Genomic DNA, 27,918 nt, shown 5'->3' with positions numbered 1-27,918 from the left:
CGGCGTAGCGAGGGCGGGAGGCGAAGCGGGGCGGCCGCGCCCTCCTTTCCTGCCGCCGCTCCCTTCCCGCCGCCCGGTCAAGTTGAAACCCCCGCCCCGCGAGTTGGCCGAGTCCCGCGGAGCCGCGGCCCCGCCGGGCAGCGCAGCGCCGTATCGCGAGGCCCGGCCCGGAGAGCGGCTCGCCGAGGGAAGCCGGGCGCTCCGCCGCCGCCTATGAGGGCGCCGCGGGGTCGGGAGAGCCATGGACGGCGGCGGCGGAGGGCTGCCCACCGCCCTGGAGAAGAACGCGGCGGAGCTGACGGTGATGGACGTGTACGACATCGCCTCGGCCGTGGGGCAGGAGTTTGAGCGGGTGATCGACCAGCACGGCTGCGAGGCCATCGCCCGCCTGATGCCCAAGGTGGTGCGGGTGCTGGAGATCCTGGAGGTGTTGGTGAGCCGCAACCACATCAACCCCGAGATGGAGGAGCTGCGCCTGGAGCTCGATCGGCTCCGCCTGGAGAGGATGGACCGCATCGAGAAGGAGCGCAAGCACCAGAAGGTGGGGGGACGGCGCGAGGGATGGCCGTGCCGCCGTGCGGCTGTTTGTTGTTTGTTTTCTTCCTTCCCTCCTGGAAGTTTCCTTCCTCCCTCCTTTTCTCCACCCCTTCCCTGCTCGCCGCATTTCCGTCCCCTCGCTTTTCCCCGCTCCGGGACGAGGAGGCAGCGCTGCTTCCCGCCGGGTCGCTGCGGTAGTCCTCCTTTCTTGTGTAGAGCTGGGGGTGATGTTGAAGCCAGGCTTCCTGGCGCTTTCGCGGCTGTTCGGTGCGATCTCAGGTCGGTGTCGGAGCTGCGGAGCGGGAGGAGCGCTCACCCAGACTGCGATCCGTAGCCCGCTCCCACTGAGGACGTTCCCCCTATCCTGTTTCTGTCCCGGGACACCGCGAGCTGCTCGGCTCACTGCGGTGGAGGTGGCAGATCCGATCTTCACATCGTTCAGATAACAGAGCAAAAGAATTGGTTCTTCCAGCAACTGACCGTGCTCAGTCACTGCTGCCTCATTCCATTCCTGCTCATACGGGGAGGAATAGGGAGGAAATAGGATTTCTGGAGGAGAGACCTCAAGTTTCAAGAGTTGGGCTCAGTTTATGTCTTTTCAAATAGTTCTCTGGGGAACTTTTGCTTAGCTCATGAAAAATCCAAGGTAATTCTTGCATTATTTTGCAGAAGGAATTGTAGGAATAGGGTCTCTGAACGGACTGGTAGAGGATCTGTACTGCCTAAAGCCCTGGTAAGACTCCAGGGTATGAAGTCTACTGGTCTAGAGAATAGACACAGCATACAGCCATGCTTTTGCCCTTCTTGCACATGGCATGTGGAGGTGAGTGGGTGGGCTGTTATGCTGGTCCAGTGCTGTCTATGTAGTCAGATGTCCCCACGTACTTCTGAGACCCCTGCATTGTCAGCCAGCAGGCTGACATTCTTTATCTCAGGTATTAAAAGTGCTGCCTGGTGAAATGAATACAGAACTGGGCCAGGTAGCAACACACCCAGTATCCTTGCACAAGTTGACAGCCTGCACAGAGGCTTCTGAAGTCCATGTATGTGTTAAAAAGTTTCCTGAAACTGTCAGCTGCCAAAGGCTGCCCTTGCCAGATGTCTTCTGATCCCTGCCAACTCACATCTCTGCTCTGCCAGTGTCTGTAGTAGTCATGAGATGCCTCTGGGTGTGTTCAGACAGACCAAATGGAACTTTGCTGGGAACTCATTGAACAAGGAAAACAAAATATGCAATGCATACAGATATGTTTTTTAAATCACGTTGATGGCCAGCACACTGCATCACTGCAGACCAGCAGTGTCACATCCAGTTTATTCCCACCATAAGAAGACTCTTATGTCTCAGATACTGGTAAGCAGAAAAGGCCAGAGACTGAGAAATGTTTGTGCACAAGAAGCATCCAAAAGCCAATCCAGACATGTTTTTAGTGGTCCTTTAGCACTCAGCTTTCACGTGGGAATGTGTTCTGCCTCCAAACCTGGCTGAGCATGCCTGCAGTTTCCTAAGCTGACTGGCACCCGCTGGTCCATCAACCTCCTGCCTTCTCTGTCTGATACTTCTGCTAATGAGGGCTCAGGAGCTCATTTCTGCTCCAATTCACTGGGCTCTTCAATAGCAATAAATAAGAAAGTTTGCTGAGTTAATCCTTAGTATAGCCTTTACAGTGCAGCCACATATGAACTGTGTAAGTTCAGAGAGTCTGGTGGGGTTTTTTTGTTTTGTTTTAAATCAGTGTGCTTGTAACTGAAATCTGCTGTTTCATTTTTCAAACTAGGTCAGCACGTTGTTCTAGCTGCAGAGTTATATGCAGCCTCATTGTAAATAGTCTAGGTATTTGGCAATATTAAGTTTCATTGCAGATTTGTATTTCTCAAGATAAAGGGTTTCGAGTAAAATTAGCAGTGATTTATGAAATATCCTTAATGAAGTCTATCAATCATGATAGACAATCTGTTGTTTATCATGTTATTTGTCATGTTGTGTTTTCTGCAAAACAGCATGCAAGGAGATACTGTAAAATGACAGCAATGCCACAATAAATGCTGGAATAACATAGTATTTGGACCTGGAAGTCAATAGGAATATGATTTCCCATTATTGAAGCATACTTTCAAAGCAGAAAGCTGTCCTTTAATCTCCCAGCAGAGCTTATTTTAGCCTGGAGCTGTGCTTGGCAGGGTTGTTTGAGTGTTTTGTTGTTAGGTAGGAGAGGGACGTGCTGGATGAATGCAAAAGCCAGCGAGTGACTCAGCTGGCTCCAGTGATTTGCGTGCAGGTTTTTTTGTTTGCAGCACATACATGAAATGGAGCAGAGAATGTCCCTCACTGCAGAAGCATTGCTTATGGCAGATACGTTTTGAACAAGCTCTAAATGGAACGGTTTCTTCTTAAACACTGATACTTTTTGTCCTAATTTGACCTTTACTGGGATTGGTGACAGCTGCTGTTGACACACAGCGTTCTGACAAATGGGAGCTGTTGTTTTGGCCAGTCTCGCTGCCACTAACAGAGATGCCACTGCAGCCTTTCATATAGAACAAGTTCTGTAAGAAGCAGCACAGTTTTGCCTTGTTTATCATTTGGATTGGCAGCTCTGGGTTTGCTGCACAGTGTCACGTGCTGGTTTTACACTTGTGCTCGTAACAAAAATTTAACTGAGAGATGTTACTCCTTCCAAAAGGGTGTGCCTAGCACTGACCCCCCATTGCCCACGCTGTGATGTTTCTGAGGCATTTATAACAGCCTTTGCAGCTGCTTCCTGAGATGTGGAAGGCAGCTCTTGCTCACGTTTGGCTGTCTTGACCAACACAGCAATCCCTTTCATCAGGTCCTCACAGTAAAATGAGGAGAATTTCCCTTTGGGTAAATCGTGTGTCAAAAATGTTTGCACCAAGTAGTGACCCTGTGTATTATATATGTGCATAAATGGCTCATGTTGGAGCAGCACAAAGACTGGGGTTCTTCATGCTGGCATTGGAAAAGTAGATAGAAGATATTCAAGTAGTCTCATGTGATTGTTTTCTGTGAGAGTCATAGAAGAATTGTAGTGGTTTGATCTGTACATCGTTCAAAGACTCTTAGTATGCTCAACGTGTTGTCCTGGTGTATCCTTTAGGAATTAGAACTGGTGGAAGATGTCTGGAGAGGTGAAGCACAGGACCTTCTTACCCAAATTGCACAGCTGCAGGAGGAGAACAAGCAGTTGATGACAAATTTGTCTCACAAAGACATTAATTTCACAGAAGAGGAATTTCAGAAGCATGAAGGTAAGTTTGATATTTCAAATTCAGCACCTGTTTTTGTTATAAAAGCAATACTTCATCAAAATATTTTGACTAAACATTCTGGCTTTCTGGCTTTTTTTTCCCCATAACACAGCAGGTTTGTAGCTTTTTTTTTTTTCTTTTTTCCTTTTAACCTAAATAGAAAATTTCTGAACAAGGGATTCCACTGGAGACTCAGGAGGCAGGAGCAGGAGGGAGAGAGAAGCCTGAACAGCTTTGTTGGGCAGGAAGTATGTCTGAAAGTAAAGTCTAGCACCATTTTTTGGTCTGTTGCTTTTTTATCTTTAGGTAGCGTTTTGCAAACAGAATTCTTCATCCCTCCTTATGTTTGCTAACACAAACGATGATCCATTCAGCAATGTTTATTTCACACCATTGTGCACAAAAAGAAGTGCAGCTGGCAATCTATTCAGGATGTTTGTTTGTAAAGCAGAAAATCAAGATTTGTCTCAATTACAGCAATTCATCATACAGAGATATTCTAAAAGACTAAATTGAGAGACTTTCTTTGGTTTATTTCCCTTTAGGATTCCTTCACCCGTTCAAGACTCTTCCAGGCAGTTTAGAGTAGGTGAAGAGATGTATGAACCAGGGAGTGGGTGAACCCTAAGGAGCTGAAACAACTGAGTAATTCATGAGCAACTTCTTTCTTGAGGCAGAATGAATTTTGAGACAAAAGGTTCTGACTGGCAACTGCAGGTAGATTCCACTGCAGTAGCTGAAACAATTGCCATCCTCAGCTCTTACCCAGCTCAACAAGCAGCTCTTTGCTAAGAGTGAGGGCAAAGGAGCAGATGTCTGTTTGCTTTCCCAATTCATAGCACGTGATTTGAGCCTGCTGGCTATGAAGTCCATTTCATGATACTTTGCTAGGAGTTTAAGCTGAGGAGTTGAAAAAAATGACTGTTTAGCTTTGAGGATGAAGCAGCCTTGAGGTGGGCAGCTGAGAATGGTGACAGCAGCAAAACCTGGCTGTGATTAGATGAGTTAGTCTGGGAAGGATGGCTCTCTGAACTATTTGTGCATGAGCAGGACTCTGGCACGCTGCTTCAAGCCACAGCTTCACTTTCACATTGGGTTCTGACTGTCAGTGAAGTTGTAGCTCCCTCAGAAGGCTCGTGTCACATCTAGCATGCAAAGTCACTGGCCAGCCTGAAAACCAGACCACCCAGCTGTGGTCCAATAAAGGAGGAACAGCTGGATATCCTTTTCAGACACTGGAGGGTTGGGCTTAAATTGCAGCTCACTGTTGGTGGGTGAAACTGTCTGACACTGCTAAGTTACCTCTGCTTTCCACTCAGGAGCTGACTACAAAGAATTAAATTTAAATTATAAAACCGGGAAATTAATTAATTTTTTTAATTTTATTTTACTTTTTCAATAAAAATTATTATCTCTAAAACAAATGCAGCTCTTTCAGCTTAGTCAGTTTATCTCCTAAAAGTAGCTCCATGTCAGCCCACAAACTCCATGTAACGTGTCAGAAAGGCAGTTATGAGTCACAGGCCGTGAAGGCTGACGTTGTTATAAAGAACCATCTTCCCCTTTGTCTTCTCACCTTTTTTTCCACTGGGTATCTAGCTCACTGGAGCTCATGTGCTTGTATTTAAATATAGCCATCCTCTTTACATTCAGCTAGCCAAGCAAATGCCACACATGCTTTTCATGTTATTTTTACTGTGTCTACGCAAGTATAATAACAAACAAATCCATTCCAGAGATGACATTCTGGGGTCACTGATATTTATTAGCTGAAATGCTCAACTTAAGTGAAGTCACATTAATTTACAGCAAACTGAGCTTGTTATTGGGACCTGTTATATCAAACTCAATTGCTTTCCATTTAGGAAATTATGTCATTAATGAGCAGGTTTGTCTCAAATTACTTGTTTGGACAGTGTCAGAAAGCAGTCATGTTGCTTTTTTTCTCCTCTCTGTCATTTGATCTGATGCATATAGGCTCTACAGAGGCTGGTTTTCAAGTGAAACGCTTTGTTAGCTAGATTAACTTTGACCAGGCTCCAATCTTCATATCTCAGCATGATTTGGTGCTGTGATCATGTCTCCCCTTAGCTGCTAACTCTCCCAGGATTAGCAATTGGCTGCTTACTCACCACGCAGTTGGTAAAAGGAATTGTTCTCAGCTCAGGCAGCAGAAGCCAGTGATTTAGGTGTGCTAAGGCTTTGAGATTCAATCCTTGCCAATTAATAGTCACATTGTAGTGCACAGAGCCTCACTTCAGCTTAATGAAGATGTTTATGAAGGAGATCAGCACCATCACACCTAGGGTCTCTGAACAGAACATGCAGGTGCTCTGAAAATTAGAGCAGAGCAGCGTTCATAGAAAAGGGCACATGTGGCAGAATACAAAATAAACAGGAGGGGTTAAAGATAAATTTGCAGCATCCATTAATGCTACTCCTCCCTGAACTCAAACAGAGCACTTATGTGGAGATGCTGGCTGATCACACTCTCCTAGCAAAATGCCACAAGCAAACTTGACCCATGTGTCAAAACTGGACAAGCAGGCTGCTGTTTCTCTGCTGGGAGAGGAGGTGCTCTCTCAGACTGGCCATGATAATACAGACAAGCAGCAGGATGCCAAGAGTCATGTACACCTCCTGTGCTTGGCTGCAGAGAAGCCTACCATTCCCTTTCCAAAGTGAAGGCAAATTTTTATTGTGAGTCTTTAGGAAGTAGTAGTGCCACGACCTCTGATCAGTGTTTTGGTCTGCTATAATGGATGTTGTATAAATACATCAGTAAACAGTTTCCTAAGTATAAACATGAAGGATGTTCTTTTTTGCCTTTTCTCTTTTTTTTCCTTAATGTTTTTCTTTCTTTACTCCCTGGAACAATGCTGTGATCTCAGCAATTAACAGGAAGCTGTGAATTCATAGGATGTGTCTAGGGAAGCCAGCTGGGTGTGCCATTTAAGATCTTGCAGATATTAGACTTGGAGTCATTTAGAGATAATTACGTTCAGGGCACTTAGTGATTTCCCTCCCCACTTCCCCAGTGCTGGAGAAAATGGAAGGCAATGTGATGTTTCACAAACACTTCCCACCTGTCCTTTCCCCTCCTCCTGAAATAAAAAGGATAATGTAGTAAGCAGTGCACACGATTAAGTCTTTGATGCTCACCAGATGTTAGAGAGAAAAGTGAGCATAGTGGGAGGAGAAGCAGTTAGCACCAAAATGGTTCTTTATCCTTTAAATAGCACCTGCTATCTAAAGATCTCAAAGCATTACACAAATACTAATGAATATAGCTGCACTCGCTGTTCCTGGCTCTTACTGGGGTAAAACTGCTGGTTTGAAGCCTTGTTGCAGCCCCTCTGTACCCCATGGCAGTTTAGGAGTTTTGTGTTTGTTTGTAAATACAGCTGATTTTTTAGACTCAGCCCTGAGACTGCCTGCAGAAGAGTGGATTCAGGAACCTTTTTATAGATGCAGTGGTTCAAGAACTGCAAGTAAACGAGAGCAAGTTGTGGGAAGGAACCAGTGCTCAGTTGCACTGGCTGGTGTGAGGGTCCTTGTCTGGCGCTGTTTTTTGGCTTCAGCACAGCTCCATCCAGCTGTTACCAAGTTTCTACGATCTTGTCTGGTGTCACTGTGAATAGGGGAATAAATCAGAGGTTTGGGGATCTGTCCAAGATCAGAGATGTGTCAAAGCAGGGCATAGGCTGCCTGCACTCCAGACCTTGGTTTTGAGAGATCACAGATCTTTGAGAAGAGCAAGTAGCAGTGCGTATCAGTGTCCCTAGTGGGTGTGAGCCATTATCACAGTGAGGAATTAGAAGTATCATGGCCCTGTTAGTGTTCTCGGTCTCAGCAGCTCCTACTTGTCCTTAGTTTGTTTTCTGTGTTCTTTTTTTAACCAGGAATGTCAGAGAGAGAACGGCAAGTTATGAAGAAGCTGAAGGAAGTTGTAGATAAACAGAGGGATGAAATCAGAGCAAAGGACCGGGAACTTGGACTTAAAAACGAGGATGTAGAGGCTGTAAGTGGCTCTTGCTCTTCCTGTTTCCCTTCTTTCTCACCCATGTTTCTATAGCCTTCTTTCACATATAATATCAAATTTGTAAGCAGTGCCAGATATCAGTCTGGTAACTGAAGAGTGCAGCGTAACTGGAGCGTCCAAAATGATCAGGCAGTCAGGCGGGCACGCGGCCCCTGCTGCATTTGGATTCAGTTGCATTTAGTCTTAAGCAAGTCACAAACTCCACTGTGACCTTGGGAATCAGTTGATGACTTACATCCGTCTGTGTTACAGCCACCTCACATGTATTTTGCTTCCCATCCTCACCCAAGGGATCGAAGCAAAGTACTTACAAATTGAAGAGTAAGAACTTCTCTGTCTCATCTTCCTCTCCTCTGCTCTGTGTTAAGATATTATTCAGAATCCTGGAAACCACCCTGTCCTTGAACTTTGCTTTTACAAAGTAAAATATTGGAAAAGATGAACTTGTTTTTAGCTGGAGAATTCCCTGTGCTTGGGGGAAAGTACCTGATTTTACTCTGGAAACCAATTAAAGAAGTTTTAGTCTAATTTTTAAACTGCAACTGTGGTAGGAAATTAGATATTAAAAAAACTGCCTGGGGAGTGAGGAGAGTTTTCCAGATTAAATTTAATAGGAACCCGCTACTTGTTCTTTAATGCAGTGTTTGGGATTTGGTCACCATGGGCGATGGCTGAATGGATGTTGACAAACTGCATCAATGTCTTACAGCTTCAGCAGCAACAGAACAGGTTAATGAAAATTAACCATGACCTGCGGCACCGCATCACAGTTGTCGAGGCTCAGGGAAAGGCACTGATTGAGCAGAAGGTGGAGTTGGAAGCATATCTGCAAACCAAGGAGCAGGAGATGGGCACCCTGCGAGCAGAGCTGGGGAAACTGAGGGAAAAACTGCAGGGTGAGGACAGCCAAAATGGGGAGGAGATACAGGTAAGAGGCATTTCAAATAACTTTTTAAGAACAATCTTTTACAGAACCTCAGTCTCCATACCAAGCACCTCTTGTTCGGGGAAGTGAGATTGACATGAATCAGAGGCAGAGGTGGGGCTCAAGGACAGCATGGTTTTATTCAGGTGTGGAACAGAGGTCAGTGTCACTCACTGCGCTGTCACAGGAAAGGCCCTGAGTGGATGACAGCCCAATGGAACAGAACCCTCCTTTCTAATGCACAGAACCAGTTGTGCAAAAGGCAGAGTGGCAGGACAGGTTAGCACTAGGATGTCTGCATTAGAGGACAGCTCTCCCCTGAGACTTGGTGTCACACTGCACTTTCTAGGGAGAGTAATTTTTTGGTCATGCACTAGACTGCAGAACTCTCCAGATAGCAGAACAAATCATTGCTTACTATGGCATTCTACTAAAAGCATCGTAAGGGAGTCCAAAATCTCTGGAGTACCAGCTGTTAGTTTGTATTCACAGCAGACTGTTTTGGTAGTGCTGTGTCAGTACATTTGGGTTTATTTTATTTGCTCAGATCAGCCCCTTCCCCTAAAGGAAAACAAACTGATCTTCTAGCAGTCTGGATTTTTGAAAAGATGAACAGCTGACAGGTAGTTTAAGCCTTGTTGAGTATGTATGCAAATCTGCAAGTCCTAGTGGGTCCTGAAGGTGCAATGCACTACGATAGCAGAGGCACAGTACCTCTGTACCACAGTATGAAGCACAGTAGAAAGGGAATTGTAGCAGAAGTCCCAGAGGGAGAGCAGAACTCTGCAGTCAGATCATACCTGAGGGCAGAATGCCAGCATGCAGTGCAATGTGCCTACTTTGCCTGAAATCCCTGCTTTATTTCACATTCTCTAAGTACTACCTACCATTTTCAGGCTTTTGTGCATGTGACACTACTTCTGTCTTTCTCAAGTGAAAGTGCTGTTTCCCTTTCCGAATGCTGCCTTTAGAAGAGCACAAAGTAGGATAAGGAGTCTTATGATATGAAAGAATTTGGAGGAGCACTGAGGCATAGTGCTCTTTGGCTCTCTGTGTCGATAAGAGCTCCAGTACTGAGCCATGTGAGAAGCACAGCAGCACTGTATGTGCCTGAGAGACTGCAGCTGAGAGCATAACATTTAATTCACTTGGAATGGGAGAGAATGTACATCAGAAAGCAGAGGCAGAAGCTGATGGGGTAACCTAGTACCCCAGGAAGGCAACAGCGACTCAACGTCACTGCTGAATTGGGCAAGCACTGTATTAATAATGACAAGGATGACTTCATTGCTTTTAATTCAGCTAGGACACCCAGCTTTGTAAACAGGGCTGCAGAGCATAGGCCTAAAGCCAGAATGTGTGAAAGTGTCTTCAGTCTTTGGAGAGAAAGGATGCATTCTTTACCTCTCTCTGTTCCATGGCAATGGTGCCACTTCTAATTAGAGTCGTTGTCCACTTTCTCTGCCAGGATGATAGTTAGACAGGAATTGTAGTGGTAAGCAGAAAGCTAGAATAGCTGCATGCTCTGGAATGGATGTTGCTTCTTGGCTTTGGTCAAGTACATTTGCATTGGCCACAGACAGGCTGCTCAGTCTTTGATTTTAGCAAAATACAGCAAAAAAAAAAAAAGGTTATTTGGGGAAAGGTGTGGGACAATCAAAAGAAGAGGCATCAACTCAGATTCTAATTAGAAGCGTGAAGAAGAAGTGAATACTTTGGGTGAGCTCCTCAAACTGTCATTAGGGTGCATCTATATCTAGTACAGTCTGTGTAAATAAGTGCATTTGGATTAAGGGGGAATCAAACAAATGGAAAAATGAGCATTGCTCTGCTGTTTTGTCTCTGTGTTTCTTCAAACTTGGAAACCCTGGTGCTAATATCAATCCTGGTTTTTTAAACAAAGGCATTGGGGTGACAGAAACTTAAATCTCTGCTTCATATATTCACATCCAGAGACACTTTCTCTTTGTGGGAAGAACTGGAAGGAACTGTCAGGATTTTTGCTATGCTATTTTTTCAGTGTTTACATAAGGGCTGGTGTTTGATACACCTTATTTGTTAAAAGTATTAATCCCTTAAATGGATTTGTTTATCAGAAATTAGACCATACATTTTCAGAGGGCTTTCTAGCAGTCTGCACTCCACGGGAATTTCTCCATAAGAAATCTTACCTCCTGTGTGGTGGCTCAGGTTGGACCCAGTGTTTAGGCTGGTAGAAGCAATCAGGGCATGTGGTTTTGTGTTCCCACTGTGTGTCGTCGGTCCGTCTGAGCACAAGAAAGAACAAAGGGATCAGATCACTGAGCTATTCCTGCTGACAGTCTTCAGCATGAATTCCTCCTACATTTTTTTCCTCTTAAAACTGCTGCTCCTCTTGAAAGTGTATTTAATAGTGCTAAAAAGAAAGAAGGGTAATAGGCTGATAAATACTTTCAACTTCTCAGAAATGTGTTCACACAATGAATTCAAAGCCTGTCTTACACTTCCTAGACAGAGCCAAACAATGATGACTGCCTCTCGGAGTCAGAAAAGATGGCAGTGGACTTAAAAGATCCGAATCGTCCAAGATTCACCTTGCAGGAGCTCCGAGACGTCCTTCATGAGAGGAATGAATTGAAATCTAAAGTGTTTTTACTTCAAGAAGAGCTTTTATATTACAAAAGGTAAGTTAGATTTCCTCTCCCGTTGCATGCTACACACAGAGGAGCTGTAGAGCAGCTCTAGGAGACAGCAGATGTGCTCCTGAATGCTCTCAGCAGACAAAGGCTGGAAGTAGATACTGAAAGCATAAGGGCTTTAGGTACTTTAGTTTATAACTGTTTTCTCAATGCTGGGAAAAACGATGTCCTTCTTAACTCCCAGATTCTCCCCCAGTTTTGGAAGAATTACAAGCACTTAATAAATGTTAGCTGAAAAAAACAAGGATAAGACTGGGACTAAAATTGAGATTGTAGAATTTTTATTCATTGTCTTCTTATGCTTTTTCTCGTCACAATGGAAAGTACTGAAAGGAGGCCCAGTTTTAAGTGCTGTTTCTTAGTTGACAGAAATTTCCCCCATTTAATTTAATAAGCTTGGAACAGATCTTTTACCTTTCTTCATAAGTAGTACTGCTTTAGATTGACTGTTAGAACTTAAAGCTTCCATGACTTGAGAGGACAACATTAATTATCTTTTCATTCTTTCAAGTGAGGAAACAGAAGAAGAAACTAGACCCCCTCAACCTACACCCATAATTCAGTCAAAACCCTCAACTCAGCCTGAGTCTGGAATCAAACGACTGTAAGTAGCAAATTTTCTAAGGATCCTGGAAATAGTCTACAAAGGCAAAACATTTCTTTTGGGTAGGGCAGTTTTTGAAGATATTCAAAATTAAGGTAGCCACATCCCTATTGTATATGGGACAGATGTTGAGTGGCTGTGTTTTCTCCAGAAAGGAATGTTGGAGCTTTGTTTAAGTTCAAGTCCCAGTTCCTTAATGCACAGTCCCTAAGGTGGTGGAATGTCACAGGCAAACCACTGGGCCCCAGTTCATGCTTGGGAGACATGTGGAAAGCATTGTTCACAAGTAAAACCAACCGCAGACCTTCAGCATTTGGGTGTGGAGAGTCAGCTTTCCCCGTGACCTTGCTGTGCCTGTTTCCTTGTTAATCTAAGCCTTTAGATTCTGACAAGCACTTATAGAGCACAAAAACTTTTTGTTTGCTGAACTGCCTGGTGAGAGAGGGTGCCAGCTTTTTTGGCTATGAAGAATCACACCCTCTTCTGATGAAGTATTTAATGGTGCTGTCCAAAAGCTAAGATTACTGTCAGTTGTACTAGTTACAACTTGGTTATAAAGTCAGTGTAAGCCAAACCATTTGTCTGTCAAAATTCTTTCCTTCCATGTTTTTTTTTTTTCCAAACTAAGCCTTTGGAGTTGTTACAATACTGGAAGCTTAACTTTTTAAACTGCATACATTATTTTATTTGTTTGCCCATAAAAAACTCCTCCATCCCCACGTCCATAAACTCCAGACCTTGTTTTGTCATAGCAGCAGCCCTGTGAAAGTTTCCTGGGAGATCTGGGCTGATCCAAAACACCATAAAGTCAGGAGGGCACTTGTGATTATTTTCAGAAGTCTTCAGCTTCCCTCTCTGCTGCTTTGTTTGCTGAAGAACCCTTGCTCTCAGATGGCTGGAAAATACACTGAACTGGGACTTAAGTTTTCATTCTGCACCTGCAGTAATACTTCATCTCGCAGGATCTGTCTCTGTTGTAATTCTTCTCCTTTCCTTTAAATTCTTTTAGTGCTTTTTTAGGAGGTTTTGTGAGTCAGAGCACGTGCTCTCCAGGTGTTAGCCTTGACTCTACGTTCTGCATGCATACATAAGCAATGCAGGGAGCCATGACAGGAGGCATAGAAGTGTTTTCACCAAGTTACTGTGATGATTTCTTCTCCTCAGTTAGTTTATCATTGAATACCTGCTGAGCATCATACTAATCATTCAATCAGTGCACATTTTCAGACCCTTATCTTCCTGTTGCTCACATTCTGTGTTTAAATATATTTAAATGAAAACTCACACAATAAAAAGTAAAAGCTTGTTGTGTTGGCCCCTGTCAGAAAAGGCAACAATCCTGTTCTTTCTGCTCTCTCTTCACTTAGCTCTCACGTTAAATAAGGGAAGATAAAGCCACTGAGCTACTTAACTAATCCAAACGGTGGTAATTGTGTTCAGATTTGTCTCATTCTTACAGCCTGGATGGGATCTGTCAGGTTTATTTTCTTTGCCCCATCTTCCCTGTGTTTGTCATCAACACTGTGCTTGTGGATGGGTTACTTCTACAACCCAGACAGTTCTCAGAGTGGCTGACAAGGGGCAGCCGTGACCTTTGAAAAGAGAGGAGATTTCACTGCTGGGAAAAGCAAGGAACCCATATGTGGCATCTGCTCTGTTCTATTACTACACCTCCACATACTCTTCTGTTCTCCTTGTCACAGGCAGAACACTGCACCTCACCTGTGACTGTGTAGGTAACACACTGACACACAAAGTCTACATACTTAATGACATGAGGAAAACTTGTGCCTCTGCTGTCTGTGTTCAGAGTACTTTTATGAATGAAAGTAGGGTTGCTTTGCCTTCTGTTTCAGGCTTTTCCTCCTGACCAAACAAAAAGCTGAGTACAAAAACATTTACAGACTGATACTGCAGTCCCAAGAGAAGTTTCACTCTTGCTTGTATGATGTGCCCTTTTTTTTCTCTCCCATCTCAAGGAATGAGATGTGTCCCATGCCATCTAAGATGTTTCTGTGCAGCACTCACATAAAGAAAACAGAAGTTAGAGTACTCAGTATTTTTTTGGTCCCAGTATCTGCAGGTTTGGCGCAAGCTCTGACTGCGTTCTGATCTTGCACTCATTTGTTTCTACATCTGTCTGCCTCATTATATGTCAGAGTTTTGCTGAAATAACGTAACCAGGTTTACTGAGGAGGAAGAGTACAAGGATTAGAAATGCGCCCTGTGTTTTGAGCAGAAAATGCCCTATTGCTTTTACTTCAAGGATACGGGCTTGTTTGTCACTGACGTAATGCCTGAAGCAGCCATAAGTTCCCTTGCTATTCTTGCAGTCTACAAAAGCTGATGTGTCTGTCTGGTTGCTGCAGCTGAGTGTGTCACAGTGCTTAAAAGCAGATGTTGTAGCTACTGCAAATGATAGAACAATGTTTACTTGTATGTTTTCATTTTGAATTTAAAATTAGCAGTTAAGAGTGGCTGTGTTGGGGAGAGCTGCATTTGGTCACACGTGAAATGCCTTTCCTGATTTCTGCTTAATCTTTAACTGACATTAGTCCACAGTTCAAAAAAATATTTGGCACAAGGGAGAACCTCTGAGGAGAATCCTTAGAAAAACAGAGGGTGTTCCAGGTATGGATGAAGGTTTGTTGGCAGGCTTGTGTGGGGCTGGCTGGGCACTGAGCTCCCAGCCAGCTTGCTCTCTCAGGCTCTAAATTGCATGAATTGTACAATCCTAGTAGAAGTGCTGAACTGTTACAAAGAAGTGGTCTTGCTGCTGGCCAGCTAGGAAATACTTCTGCTAGAGTAGTTGCAAGGTTTCAGACAAACATTTAGCTGCCCTGCAGTTCGCATCTTTTTGCATGTGAAGCAAAGCAGGTTCTTGTGGAGCAGATATGCAGGCCCTTTAACCAAGTAGCTTGCTTAGGAGGTTATTTTAAGATTTCAAATGTGATGTTGGTTTTTAACTTAAAACTATCAGCCGTAACATTTGTAGAGTCTTTATGTGCAGTGCTGGTCCTGTCTAACCCTGTTTTCTGTGCAAGTAGCCAGTAGTCACAGCACTGTCCTGTTTTGTATTTAACTTACACCTTCATCCTTCATTTCATTGTGTATGTGCCTGTTTGTTTCTTGGGAAGAAAAACGTGCACTCTGCTCTGCATTGCTAGAGGTGGTAATACCTTGAGAAATCCAACCCAGATGTTTCACAAGAGAAAAGTGGTATCTTTTAGAAATTCAAAAGCAATTAAATCTGTTTCAATGACTTCATTTTCTAAATAAGAGGTTTTCACTGAGGAGAGCTGTCTTGGGTGATGCAGATCCACCTCTCCCTGTAATACGTCGTGTGTGATAATTCAGAGTAACCCCATGTATTATGTTTGTGTCTTTTCTTCTTAATGGAATGCTTTTTCTTTCCCTTGCTCCAGTCTTACCTCTTCTGTGTCTGTACTTTCCTGACCAGGATCTTTACAGCCATAATGCCCATGGTAGCAGCTGGATTGATTCCAGATGATCCCACATTGCAGCCAATAAGAAGACTTGTGTCCCTTGTAGGATTTATTTTTTGTTAATGTTTGGTACCGTGTTTTCCTTCTGCATGGCCCTGTTAACATGGACTGCTGGTTGCATTCTCATCGGCTGCCTGTGGGATCACAGAAGCACAAAGTGCCCATCAGAATGACCAGTCAGTGCACCACCTGCCATAGTCCTCCGTGCTCATCCTCGAGTACTGACATTTTCTCACCTTTTGCCTTACTGTTACCGTGCTAAGCCAATCATTACTCACCAGAAAACCGTTACAACATGCAATTTTAACCCGAATCTCTGAGTTTTACTTAGCTTACTAAGACAGCCTATTGATAATCCACACCAATGCTTTTAAAAGAACCCACATCATTCTAATTACTTGTTACGAGTCAGTCAGATTCACAGAACATAACGGTTGAATCTCTACATTAATTTCCAGTGTTAATAATAGACTGTTGCTTCCATGTCTTTCTATCTATGTGCTGTAGATTTTGTCTCTAATTATGTATTTTGGGAATAGAGTGTGCACTCTCAGTAACCAATTCTGATGCCCTATTCTTGACTCTTGCTGGAGGAGATGCTGGTAACTGTTAAAGCAAATTCTCTTTGCATTGGAACTGCTGCTTTGGAGGTCTTTTTATCTACAGCAGCAACACAGTATTTACATTTCTTTCTTCTCCATAAATATGCTTTTTTGAAACATTCTCCATAAGAAGAGGTGTAAGAACAGTTTTCACTGTTTCAGAAGGAATTAAAAATAGGCCAATCCTGCCTGGTGTCAAGATTTTACGAACGCTGTTTTCTCTTACTTAATTTCATGATAAAAAGTGGAAAAAAAAGAAATACTGAACAGTTTCATTGGAAACTTACTACATAAATAGAGGCACTAAGGTACTAAGCCTGATGGTGCCCAGCAGAAAGCCTCAGTGACTGGACACTTCTCAGCTGAATTGACTCTGGCCCTGAAAAGAAATACCATCCATGTGTGAATTTATGGGCTGCTGTGATGAGGGTGGTAAAAAAAATATATATGAGACTAATTAAGTGCAGAAAGACTGATTTCCCTATGAAGTCTGCACACTTGGAGCCAGGAAATGCAAAAGTTCAGGTCCTGTTAGTTACCTTGCATTGCCCTTGTGCAGCCTTTTACAGCTTTCAGGTCAAGTTACCATGTTAGTAATATTAGTAATTACCAATATGCTTAGCTGTGTATACAATTGGATGTTGTTGGGTTTTTTTACTTCATGAAAGCTGCCTTAAACATTGTCTGACACTCACGTGCAGCCCCCTGTGTGCCTGGGGACACTGAAGGCAGAACTCCCTGCTCTGCACAAGGCAGTGTGGAAGGTTGGGATCCTGGTGCTGAGAGGAGACTGAAGGGTGTGTGGGTAGAGAAGTTTGGATAGAGGGTCAGGTTTATGCCCTGACGAATATCCCACCTTCTGTCAAAGCTGAGTTTATCTTTACACAGAAGCATTCAGCAGCTCTCTTGGTACTGTGCAGGCAAACCAGTATTTAGCACAGAGAGTGCAGCATTAAAACCAAAAGGGTGTGAGGCCAATTCAAACCTTTGGTGTGTGGAACCAAAACTTTTGCATTTCTCAGCAGACCTAAGCACAGTGCTAACAGCTCTTCTACTGAACTCGTTACAAGACTTGAATTTGCTTAATCAAGTAACTCCATGCTATACAAAAATGATACTAAGGATTTTTTCCAACTGTACCGTTTAGCTGTGTTGTAAGCTGGCAATTTGTTGTTGTATTAAATGGCTGTTGGTTCACGTGTGTCATTATCTTACAGCACCCAAGCCATGTGACAGGAAATGACGTGCACACTTGTGTGCGTTTGCTTAGAGCCTCCATCCTGCACACTCTTGTGCACCTGAGTGCAGTTATTCATTTACATTTGCAGCAGTTGAGTCTATGCAGCAAAATGTGCTCACCTGGAAAAAATTGTGGAGGCTTATTTTCTTATGAATTTCTCTGCTGGCACCACTAAGAATATCCTCTATTTCTGCTTTATAATAAATTATACAGATTTAACACTAAAGATACCACTTTACTTATGCTAAGAAACTAACCTCTATTTTGTGGCTTCTGTATTTTGGGGCTGGGGGAGGAGGAACATACATCTAAACTGATAACTGCACTTGTAGAGTCAACAGCATTTAGAGCTTATCTGAAGCTTCCATAGCAAAGCTGCTTGAGATTTTGCAATGACTTCATCTCTAATAACATTTTGACATGCACTCCCATCAGGCTTCACCGCCTTGGTTTTTGTGGATGCCAACAGATTTTTTTGCTCTGTGTTTTGTTGTGCTGTGTGCTGTGGTGGGCGTGGAGGTATTTTCAAGATGGTAAACAGTATTCTTTCTTTTCCCTCCTCTCCCTCCTTCCTCCTTCCTACTCGGAAGGTTTAGTTTCTTCTCTCGTGATAAGAAACGTATGCAGGCATCACAGAAAAACGTCCATTTCCAGGATACTTTTCGTGAATGGTCAAATTCAAATAAAGATGACACCTACACAGAGCAAGGACAAGAAGCCCTGCAACACCTGTGACTAAAAGCCTGAGCTTCCTGCAGAACATCTCAACAGAGTAGTAACAAGAAGCTTCTGTGAACAGATCTGGCAGTTCATGGTCTTTATTTGCCTTGCACGCTGCAGTGGTTGTGTTCCAGATGAACTCCTCAAAAGGGATCACTCACTGTTTACTTGGTGACTGCTGAAAACGGAATCCAAGATTTGTAGGAGCAGTTGATACCCGGGGACACTGAAGCTTCTAGATGACTTGTTTTGTGCTGAATAACAAGTCTATGGTCTTGTTTGTGCATTAACTACAGTAACACAAGCTTATCTAAACCAAAAAAAAAGACCTGTGCCATTATTAGAAGTTTGTTTGCGGTGTACAATATCTATTGGCAAAGACCCTGTCACCTTATTTGTTAAAACTTTTGGTTGTTTGCTTTTTTGTAACTTGGTAAGAATTTTTTCAAGAGGGTTACCACAGCTGGCCGCTCTCCCTGCAGATTGTAGCACTGCTGTGTCCTGTCCAGTTCACTCCTGCATTTTGCAGAGTAACCCCTTGGAAATCCACCTGATAGAAAGTGACAAACTGGAGTAGCCTCAAGAGGGATAAGGAATGTACATTTCCCTTGATGCTTACAGTGCCTAAAGCATGAAGAAACCCACGTGTGAGGTGAGCGTGCCTTGCTTTTTGCCATGAGTTCTGCAGTAGTAATGGAAAAAGAATTGCTTACAAGGAAGAATTCTAACACTTGAATTTTTTCTTTCTTACCAGAGACTTTTCCCTAGAGTAGCAGACAGCTGCCATTAAGGAGTTAGGTCCCCTTCCCATAGGCAGGTTTTGATTTAAGTCACACTCCACTTTTCTGTCTAGGTAAGACTGCCTAACTTCAGAGTAAAAGACATCCTCAGCTGACATGAGCTATCTTAACTGACTCTGAGATGACCCCAGCTCAAAATGTTTTCTTTTTTCTGACTACCCTAAACATTACTTAGGCTGGCAGAGATGTGTTCTGTATGTGCAGGTTGCTCCGCTGACATTGACTGATGCAGCCAGCAAGTGGAGGGGGCTTAACTCTTAACTCACCATCAAAAGCCCAGCACGTGAATGCATCTGAACTGGCAGGAGGTGGGGTCTACATCTGCTTTGCAATTAATCATGCAAGACCCTTGGGGCTGACCAAGGTCATGCTTGCCTAAACCAGAACACTAAAGCCCCACGCAGCATAATTACTACGTGTGCACGGTCTGTGGCAGTGCACAACCCAGCTTTGCACCTGTGGGCAATTTGGGCAGGCAGAGCTGGATGCAGGTGGCTGAGGATGTCCTGAAGAATACTTAGATAAGAGCAAACCAGAAGGTTTAGTGCAGGCCAGTTGTACTCAGTCCAGGATGATCCAGCAACGGGTTCGTTAATGCATACAGGCAGCAAATCCAGGCTCTTAGCTCATCTGATGTGAAGCTGTGAGAGAAAATCAGTTTTCACAACAGTGGGCTGAATGCTGCTCTGCTCCTGTGTGTAACTGCTCACGTTGAACACAGACCTTCAGCACATCATAGGGTGAGCATTTACTGTGCCTGCCAGTTGTCACTGACATTGCCTGGGGCAGGAGGGAGAAACGTGGCCTTATATCAAAGGCATTTCCATTTGATGTAGCAACAGTAGCATTTGATGCTAGTATTAGGCAGAGAGAGAATTTTGCCTGGTTACGTTTTGGTAACACTTCTTAAGTTTTTTATGCTTACAGAAAACTTTTCATTAAAGCATCACTTCCCTCCCTTGCATGAAAGGCAATTCTCAAACGGAGGGAAGACTTGCTGTAATACTTTAGTTGTGAAGATCCTGATTTCACTTTCAGATTGAGTGGGGAATATAAAAAAGCACACTATAGTTGTAGGCAGTTCAAATAAATTGTGAATGATTCCCATCTCTCTCTAGCATAGTTTACAGTCATTTGACACATTGAGAGATTTAGAGATGCAGTGAACAGAAACAATGAAAGATGCAGCAGATTCACAGCCTGAATAAGCACATCACTTTTCAAATTAAGCTAAGAGCAACGAACTGAGACAACAGAAAGACAGGCTGAGCTGTTTTCCCCCAGCATCTAAGCTCATATATTAAAAACCAGCTGTCCTGGCCTAGTGCATGTAAAGCTGGTTTCACACACTAGAGCCCTGCGCACTGTTGTTGGGTCAAATCCGCAGCCAATTTCAAACAATGACACTAAGCAGTACAACCTTCCCCTATTTATCTCTGAGCCCATTACCTCAAAAATCTAATTAGTTACTCCTGCTAGCATTAACCACTCCGCTCCTCGTCCTCATGTTAGAAACACCAAGTTAATACACATAAAGCGCCATCAGAAAGGATGGCAGATAGGGATGAGTACGTAAAGGGTTGAAGACCTATCGTGTAGATTCTCAATATTTAGCTAAAATCTGCTTGTAAAAAGGAAGGCAGGATGTTGCCAGGTAAAGGGCGTAACAATCCTGTCTCCAAAGCGCAGGATCACTGAAGTTGTTCTGGGGTTTTTTTGTGTGTTTTTTTGTTCTGTTTCGGTTGGGCAGTAAATCATTTTAACAGTTTAATAAATATTTCTGAGAAATGAGCATTTCTTCAAGACTTGCATCTTTTTTTTTCCTTTGTGTGGAATGCTAACACTACCTGCTTTGGGGGCGCACTGCGCAGATCTGGCTTCTTTCCCCTGGAAAAGGGTTATGTCACTGCTCATGGATATACAGCCTCGAGCTGGGCCAAGTTGAGGGTGCAGCTATTTAAAGGCTGACAGAAGTACAAGTTAAAATGCAGACAGGATTTTACCTTCAGTGAGGAGGAAAGGACAGTGGATGCAGCTGCGACCACATTTAACCATGACAGTGTCCTTCAATGATTGCTCATCTATTGATCAGGAATGTGGTTTTTTTCCTCCTTACTAGTCTGTAGTCTGCATTCCTCTAATAAAAGGTAATAACAATTCCCAGTACATAAAAAATTGATTTCTTACTACATGCTTCTCTCACACCTCGCAGAACTACTTAAGGACATAATATTACTACAGATCTCACCTGTCCCAGTGTCCTCAAGAAAATAAAGTCACTTCCTTTCAGCTTCTGTTTTGGGTCACATGTTTCAGAAGCTTAGTTTGTTGCTATCGTTTCATTCCTATTTCTTCATAAAGCGACTTCATAAAGGGCATCCATCTCACAAAATGAGAGGGGGCATCTGGCACATTAAGAATGAAATATGGAGGTCTCTAATGAACAGTGATCCCAGCAGCAAAATGAGGTGAGCACTCAATTTTGATGGGATGGTAACGTGCATTTCTTATTCACCACTTTAAAATATTAATAGAAACGTTTAATTTCTCTGAAGAACAATGGCACTAGAAACACACTATAGAGAGCTTCTAGCAGATAAAAGTCAAAGGCACAAGACAATAACATGAAACTGCTCGTTTGGGTAATGCAGCTCACAGCCCCATGCTGAAGGTGACACCTACAACAGAGTCGTGTCCACATCCTCCAGAAGGCACAGCGTTTTCCTGCATCATCTCCTCCATAGCAGTTCATTCACCATGACAGCAGAGGCATGCCCCCAGGCAGCATTAAGGGCAGTACTGCGTGTCACACTACAGAAAAGAGTAGTCACCATACTCAAGCTCCCCATCATTCCCTTAAGACAAGGTGCTGCCAGCTATCGATACTTATCATCATCTCTTTGCTTCTTGGCATCTCTTTCCCTGCTCCGGTCTCTCTCTCTGTCCTTTCTGTCTCTGTCCTTCCTCTCTCTCCCTCTGCTCCTCTCCTCTTTTGAGTCTCTTTCTCTCTCGCTGTCAGCCCAACCCCACGACCGCTCTCTTTCTGGCCCCCTCTTCTCTCTGCTCCTTTCATGCTCTCGGTCTCTTGTTCTCCAGTCCCTTGCTCCCTCTCGAGACCAGTTTCTTTTCTCTGCTGAGCCTTCTCCATAGAAATCATTTTTCACATTTGGCAAATTAATAGGTTTCCGGAAAGGTCTGTCCCGTCCTCCGAACCGCAGCTGCCCAGATTCTTTTTTGCCTCCAAAACCTCCTCCAAGCCTCCGAGGAATCCATCCTTTGAGAGTTCTTTCCAATTCGAAGTCTACAAAGACCTCGTGCTGATCGACAACCAGCCTGTTGGCATCTCTATGGGCCTTCAGCAGAGCGCGTTCCTCCTTGTACTCGATAAACGCATAACCCTTGGAAAATCCCGTGACCAGATCTCGAACCAGACGGATCTTTCTGATGTCTCCATATCGGGAAAAGACCTCCTTTAATTTCTCCTCCGTCGTCTGCAGATTGAGCCTCGCTACGAACAGGGTGAGGTGAGGATCTCCGGTGACGCCCTTGTTGGGGACATAACGCGCCAGCATGGCCCTCCACACGGCACGGTCGTGGGGCTCCTCATCCGTGCCGTCGATGCTCCCGGCTTTCAGGGGGTCGTACTCCTTCGCTATGGGCGCCCAATCGTTCATCGCTGGCGGGAAAAGAAATCAAATTAGACACAGCTCGCTGCTGACGTTTTAGAAAGGTAAACAGGCGGGGGGAAGCGCTTCCCGGAGCGCAGCGATCCTCACAGAAACCCTCCGGAGCGAGAACCGGGCGCGGCCCCGCCGGCCCCGCCTCAGCAGCCGCTCCCCGCGCGGCTCCGCAGCCCTTCGGGATCTCGGGCCTCACACGGACAGCGGAGCCGCCCTCGGAGCCGCCCCGTTCCCGCCCTCGCGGCTCCCTCTCCCACCCCTCACCTCTCCTCACGGCGCGGCCCCTCGCGCCGCCAGCTGACACCGAGCCGAGGGACGCCGCGTTCACTTCAGCCTCTCCCCCCGACCCTCCCGGCCCCCACACGCCTTTCGGCAGCCGCGGAGCAAAGCAGCGCCGGACGCGCTCACGTCCCGCTCCGCCCCGCTTCGGAGGCGGTTCCGGGGCGGGCACAACGCGGCTCCGCCCGTCGGAAGCCGCAGGGCGGGGCGGCGCTGGGCCGCGGCCCCTCGATGGAAAGCCGCGGGGTCCGGCCCTGGGGAAGGAAGTTAGTAACGGGCCGCGGACATGCGGCGCGGCGGGGAGGGGGAGGAGGAGGACGGGGAGGAGGACGGTGGCCCCGAGAGCGCGCTGCAGAAGAGCCCCTTCCAGCTGACGGCTGAGGATGTCTACGACATCTCCTCCGCGGTGGGCCGGGACCTCCTGCAGCTCAGCGCCGGCACCGAGGCGCCCGCCGCCGCCGCACGGCTGCAGTTCAGCATGGTGCGGGTGCTGGAGATGCTGGAGGCGCTGGTGAGCGAAGGCAGCCTGAACGAGGAGCAGCTGAGGATGGAGCGGGACAGCCTGCGGGACGAGCTGGAGGCGCTGCGGGGGCGCGGGGCGGCGGGGAGCGGCCAGCAGGTGGGTGGGGAGAGCAGCGCTTCGACGCTTTGAAACGAGACTTCGCCGCCCGGTGGGCGCTGCTGCGATAGGGATACAAACAGAGCGTGAACAATAGCAACTGACTGCTGGGGAAACAGATCGGGGTGGTGAGGAAGGGATGCTCGTTGTAACAATCGCAGTGTGTTTGTAACATAGGATCGTTAAGGTTGGTGAAGACCACGGAGATCACCAACACATCACACCTTGCCCACCAACTGCATCCCTCAGCGCCACATCCCCACAGCTTCTGAGCTCCTACTGGGATGGTGACCCCAGCACCTCCCAGGGCAGCTGTGCCAGCACTGACCGCCCTGTGGGAGAAGATTCTCCGAATACCCAGCCAAATCTCCCCTGGTGCAACTTACCTCCCATCCTGCTGTGACCGGTTACAAGATCACATCCCCTACTTTACATCTCTTATTTTGCAGCCCAACTTGGGACCAGATAAAATGGTGATAGACCTCACAGATCCAAATCGGCCTCGGTTCACATTACAGGAGCTGCGAGATGTATTGCAGGAACGTAACCAGTTGAAAGCTCAACTTCTCGTGGTACAAGAGGAGCTGCAGTGCTACAAAAGGTATATGGTGTGGTCAGCAAAGAACAAGCAACATTTACTTCTTTCTAGGGAGCTTATCAGATGATGGCATTGCAGGTTTGAGCACCTAAATTGAGCTGGGTACTGTCCAACCCTAGAAGAAAAGACATATCTGCTCCCAAGAACCTACAAATGAGCAAAGAAAAGTGTGGGAACGATGAAGCTTCTATGCAGAATTTTAAGACTGAACTGCCTCTGACTTTGTGCAGTTGGCAGCCTATTGTAATAACTGTGCCCCTGAAAACCTACATGTGGTTTTTACATCTCTGTATACAAGCTGAGTTCTCACGCAGAGAAAAAACCTGCATAGTTACAGCAGTTGCACACACTGCTCCTGTCTAAAGCCACGCCACTTACTGGAACATCATGGGGGTTTCCATTTTGTTGTAGCAGAAATTTACTTCCTCCTCCAACTTGCTGTGAGTACAGATGGGGGTCTGCTAGCATATCTACTGTTCCTCTGCTCCCAGCATGTGTACAGCATTAATGTAGAACGCAGCCTGTTGAGCCCTTCTGCTATTATGGAAGAGAAGCATTTTTTGTTTTGTGTTGTTGTTGTTTGTGGCTTTTTGTTTTTTGGCTTTTTTTTAAGAATGCCAACAGCTACAGTTCCTTGCACAACTCTGTGCTAAGTTTCTTCAGAGCAGAATCTCAGTCTTTCTAGAAGGGAGCAGCCTGGGAGAAGACGAGAATCAGGAAGGGTCTTCCTTTTGTGCTACAAACTGCTTCACCTCCAAGGCTGTTTTCCTCTCCCACCTCTGCCCCTCATGCTTCTGGCTGTATTATATGGTCCTTGGAGCAATAAATTATTTTTTAATCTAGACTCACAAAGTTTGAGAACTAAGGATTTCATCTGAGATCACAAAGCAACAAGCTCTTAGATTCAAGGCTGCCCTTTGCCTTGTTTGTAACAAGTCAAAGTTAAAGTTAAATCCAAGAAGTCAGTTTACAAACTGTCTGCACAGCTGCAGTTCTCCCATAGCAGTGAGGCAGCAGCTTCCCCCATCTTGGCCAACTACCTTCACTGTGCAACCACTGGAATAGCTTCTTGTCTTTGATTTCTCATGTGTGACACATAGCTTACTACAGGACAAGTTAAAAATTGGTAGGAAAGTTTAAAATATGCTGTTAATGACCCAGAGCTTTGTTCCAAGATGGAGTGTAAATGCTGCTTTGGGGTTCAGATAATTTTATACAGAATTACAGGATAAGCCAAAAGCCACCTTCTCTCACATCCCAGACTGTGCACTGGACAGCAATACCATACTAAGCTAGTGACAAAAATAGCAAAACCAAACAAAATCCACTTCTCTTATCAGTGGGATCATCTCACAGAGAAAGGATGAGACTAAAGAACTGGAGAAGGAACCCCGTGGCAGCAGAAAGGACAGCAGTGAGAAGACAATTGTCAAACGGCTGTAAGTTTGTCTAGTTTTTTTTTGATGTTGTTTTAGCAAAGCATGAGATGAGGACACACTGCACACACAGTGAATCCAGGGGGGAATTTTGAACTTTGGCCTACTTGCCTGGATATTTTTTCCTCCTCCTCTCTATAAAATTCAAATGTGATAGAGAAATCCTTTTCTGTTCAAAAAGCAATGGACAGGAAGGCAAGCTCCACCTAGAGAAGCGGGGTGACACTTTTTTCTACAAAGAGTCAGCATTTCAGAACAAAACTATGCAACCTGGGACCTGTCAGCACATTAAGACTCATGATTGCTGTCCCTGGGGGTTTGTTTACAGTGCGTGCAAGCAGCTGCATGCAGCATCCACAAGCTCAGGTCACGTCCTTAAAGATCCCCAAAATAGCAGAACACACCGAGATGGCAATCACACAGCATGATCCTTCTTCTCCATTTGTATTTTTCTTTTGCAGGTTCTCTTTTAAACATGGAAAATGAACATTCTTGAAAACTTGCCACTTCTGTTCAGAAATGGCCCCAGTGAAAGCATCTGAAGGAGCAAGGAGTCAAGAACTGGAGAACAAAGCATCACTCTTAGTGGTAGAGAATAAGCAGTCTCAGAACAATTGTTGTACAATATTCTTTCAAAATAGGCTTTACTTTGCTTTTTTAGCAACCGTTTAACATATGTACACTTTTTGCATTGTTGGATTCCTTTCAGACATTACTTGTGAAAAAAAAATAAATGTTTATATATAAAGGTTTTGTTTGTTCTTATTAAGAGAACCTATGATGGAGGTGTACTCCTGTACATTGACCTTGTGTACATCCTGGAGTAATCAGCTCAAAGTGATTTTATAAGATTAAGATGTGTTATTTTTTTTTAAAGATATGTGACATCCACGTGCCTTCACAGTGAAGTGCTGGGAAAGAATTCCAGCTGACCCCTCACTGATATGACATGAAAAGTAATTCCCCATCTTATTATTAACCAAGTGCTTGAAAAAAGCCCCCACAGTGCTTGTGCTCTTTCTTTGCATTAACTGGGCATTCACAGGAGTGGACTTTTAGGGTAGGGATGGAAGAAACTAGCACAGCAAAGGAAGAAAAGCTGTTGCATCACACTCTGATCACATCAAGGACGGGTATTATTTCAGAGGTGCAAACAAGCTTCAACTGGAATAGATGCATCAAACATTTTACTTTCAACAAAGGGTTTTCTGGGCTAGACAGTTGTCTTTTTCACAAGCTTTTTTCCCCTCTAATTAGCAGATACAAGCTGTTGTTGCTTAAGTTAATACACATTTGTCACTAGTAGAATCATATAGGGCAAACAATAGAAGAAAAGCTTCAAAATACCAGTTAAAATTTCACATTTAGAAGAGCAGAATTTCAAGAGCAGTAGAGTGTGAGCAGACATAAAAAGAGCAGTGACAGGAATCAAGCTATGATCTGACACTCCTTAGAAGTGAAAGCAAGATCTGAAGTCTTTTGATTCCCTCCCGCATGCGAACAACATGAAAGGTGCAGGGCACCTCACACATCAGCTCAAGCACAAAGCAGATGAGTCTTTGCAGATGACAGACACTGCAGTTTCCTTTCAGACAGAATTTATTAGCAACTGTACACCAGCGAGACAGATGTCTGGCCGAGGTAGGCTGGTTCACAGTTAGTGTAGCCAGTGCACAGAACTCGAATTTTACCATCTCTGACACACTAATGAGGCTTGTTCATGTATCAGAGACATTTTCTAGAACATAGTAGTAAGGAAGGAATTCAATGCATCTTCTGGAGAGAGTTTATGTTTAGAGGGGGAAAAAAAACTGCATCAGCAACAGCCAGGACACATCTCTGAAAGATGTTTGCACGTGCTCTGAACGGCCTCTTCCTGTGTGGTTCATCCTAAGATGTATTTTACAGTCTCACAGAGGGGAGGCAAACTACACCTAAAACCACAGTTCTCAGTTCTACCATACCTTAAGGAAACAGCTTCAAGTAACAACAAAGCGCACAGATCAAGTAGATGCATGTAAGTGTACCAGCTTGCCAAGGAGGTACAGAGACTGCAGCACAGCCCAGGACCACTCCTCATTGGCAGGTAGGAGAGGAAACAGTGAATGCTGCAATTGTTCTTTTCAAGTTACCACTGGCTATGTTCTTTAGTGAAAACAAGAAGCAGGAGTTCACCAGTTAATGTAGACAGGAGACCACCACAACCTTTTGGGGCTATTCTTTTTCTGGCACTAAAGCTGCATGCAATCGGGTGTGGAGAAGAGAAGCACAGCTTCTCTCACAGAAGGGAAGCAAACTATGGCCACAATAGAAGAGCCTAGGGTCTGTTAGAGCAACTATGCTGCCTTCAGCAAAGACAAGCAAAGAAGTTTAACTCCCAAG

At 44.8% G+C, this 27,918-nt stretch overlaps 3 protein-coding genes across 9 annotated transcripts; 2 read left to right on the top strand and 1 right to left on the bottom strand.

The window, feature by feature from the left end:
• Positions 1–55: 55 nt before the first annotated feature.
• RILPL1 (Rab interacting lysosomal protein like 1) lies at positions 56–20,715 on the top strand. 3 transcript variants are annotated; one of them, XM_048964077.1, is made up of 8 exons: positions 56–541; positions 3,657–3,807; positions 7,710–7,828; positions 8,559–8,777; positions 11,265–11,437; positions 11,964–12,056; positions 15,517–15,604; positions 17,995–18,112. In XM_048964077.1, the coding sequence occupies exons 1-8, from the start codon at positions 242–244 to the stop codon at positions 17,998–18,000; spliced, it is 1,149 nt and encodes a 382-aa protein (XP_048820034.1). In that variant the 5' UTR covers positions 56–241; the 3' UTR covers positions 18,001–18,112. The 3 variants fall into 3 exon arrangements, with proteins under 3 accessions (XP_048820034.1, XP_048820035.1, XP_048820033.1); XM_048964078.1 differs by lacking the exon at positions 15,517–15,604 and adding an exon at positions 14,612–14,687 and having other exon boundaries at positions 17,995–18,108; XM_048964076.1 differs by lacking the exon at positions 15,517–15,604 and having other exon boundaries at positions 17,995–20,715.
• Positions 8,824–23,905, bottom strand: SNRNP35 (small nuclear ribonucleoprotein U11/U12 subunit 35). Of its 5 annotated transcripts, none has more exons than XR_007380314.1 (3): positions 22,869–23,072; positions 21,173–22,600; positions 8,824–11,041 (listed from the first exon to the last, which is right to left on the bottom strand). XR_007380314.1 is itself a non-coding variant. In XM_048964070.1 (2 exons), the coding sequence occupies exons 1-2, from the start codon at positions 23,893–23,895 to the stop codon at positions 21,801–21,803; spliced, it is 807 nt and encodes a 268-aa protein (XP_048820027.1). In that variant the 5' UTR covers positions 23,896–23,905; the 3' UTR covers positions 20,839–21,800. The 5 variants fall into 5 exon arrangements, 3 of the variants coding, with proteins under 3 accessions (XP_048820027.1, XP_048820026.1, XP_048820029.1); XR_007380315.1 differs by lacking the exon at positions 8,824–11,041 and adding an exon at positions 15,679–15,696; XM_048964070.1 differs by lacking the exons at positions 8,824–11,041; positions 22,869–23,072 and adding an exon at positions 23,889–23,905 and having other exon boundaries at positions 20,839–22,600.
• On the top strand, positions 23,091–26,284 carry RILPL2 (Rab interacting lysosomal protein like 2). The gene is made up of 4 exons (XM_048964082.1): positions 23,091–23,502; positions 23,952–24,103; positions 25,441–25,539; positions 25,998–26,284. Exons 1-4 carry the CDS (start codon positions 23,170–23,172, stop codon positions 26,020–26,022), a joined length of 609 nt encoding a protein of 202 aa, XP_048820039.1. The 5' UTR covers positions 23,091–23,169; the 3' UTR covers positions 26,023–26,284.
• Positions 26,285–27,918: the final 1,634 nt, after the last annotated feature.

The sequence above is a fragment of the Lagopus muta genome, chromosome 17 (genome assembly GCF_023343835.1).
Source record: "Lagopus muta isolate bLagMut1 chromosome 17, bLagMut1 primary, whole genome shotgun sequence".
Taxonomy (NCBI): domain Eukaryota; kingdom Metazoa; phylum Chordata; class Aves; order Galliformes; family Phasianidae; genus Lagopus; species Lagopus muta.
Note: the sequence above shows the minus strand (reverse complement) of the source record. Positions and strands in the feature narration are given on the sequence as shown.

Excerpts from the sequence above, each read along its gene's own strand:
- RILPL1 (XM_048964076.1), top strand. The coding sequence starts at position 242 with ATGGACGGCGGCGGCGGAGGGCTGCCCACCGCCCTGGAGAAGAACGCG. Across the intron at positions 7,829-8,558 it reads AAAACGAGGATGTAGAGGCT|CTTCAGCAGCAACAGAACAG; the intron begins GTAAGTGGCTCT and ends AATGTCTTACAG. Across the intron at positions 12,057-17,994 it reads GAGTCTGGAATCAAACGACT|GTTTAGTTTCTTCTCTCGTG; the intron begins GTAAGTAGCAAA and ends CCTACTCGGAAG.
- RILPL2 (XM_048964082.1), top strand. The coding sequence starts at position 23,170 with ATGCGGCGCGGCGGGGAGGGGGAGGAGGAGGACGGGGAGGAGGACGGT. Across the intron at positions 23,503-23,951 it reads CGGCGGGGAGCGGCCAGCAG|CCCAACTTGGGACCAGATAA; the intron begins GTGGGTGGGGAG and ends CTTATTTTGCAG. Across the intron at positions 24,104-25,440 it reads GAGCTGCAGTGCTACAAAAG|TGGGATCATCTCACAGAGAA; the intron begins GTATATGGTGTG and ends TTCTCTTATCAG.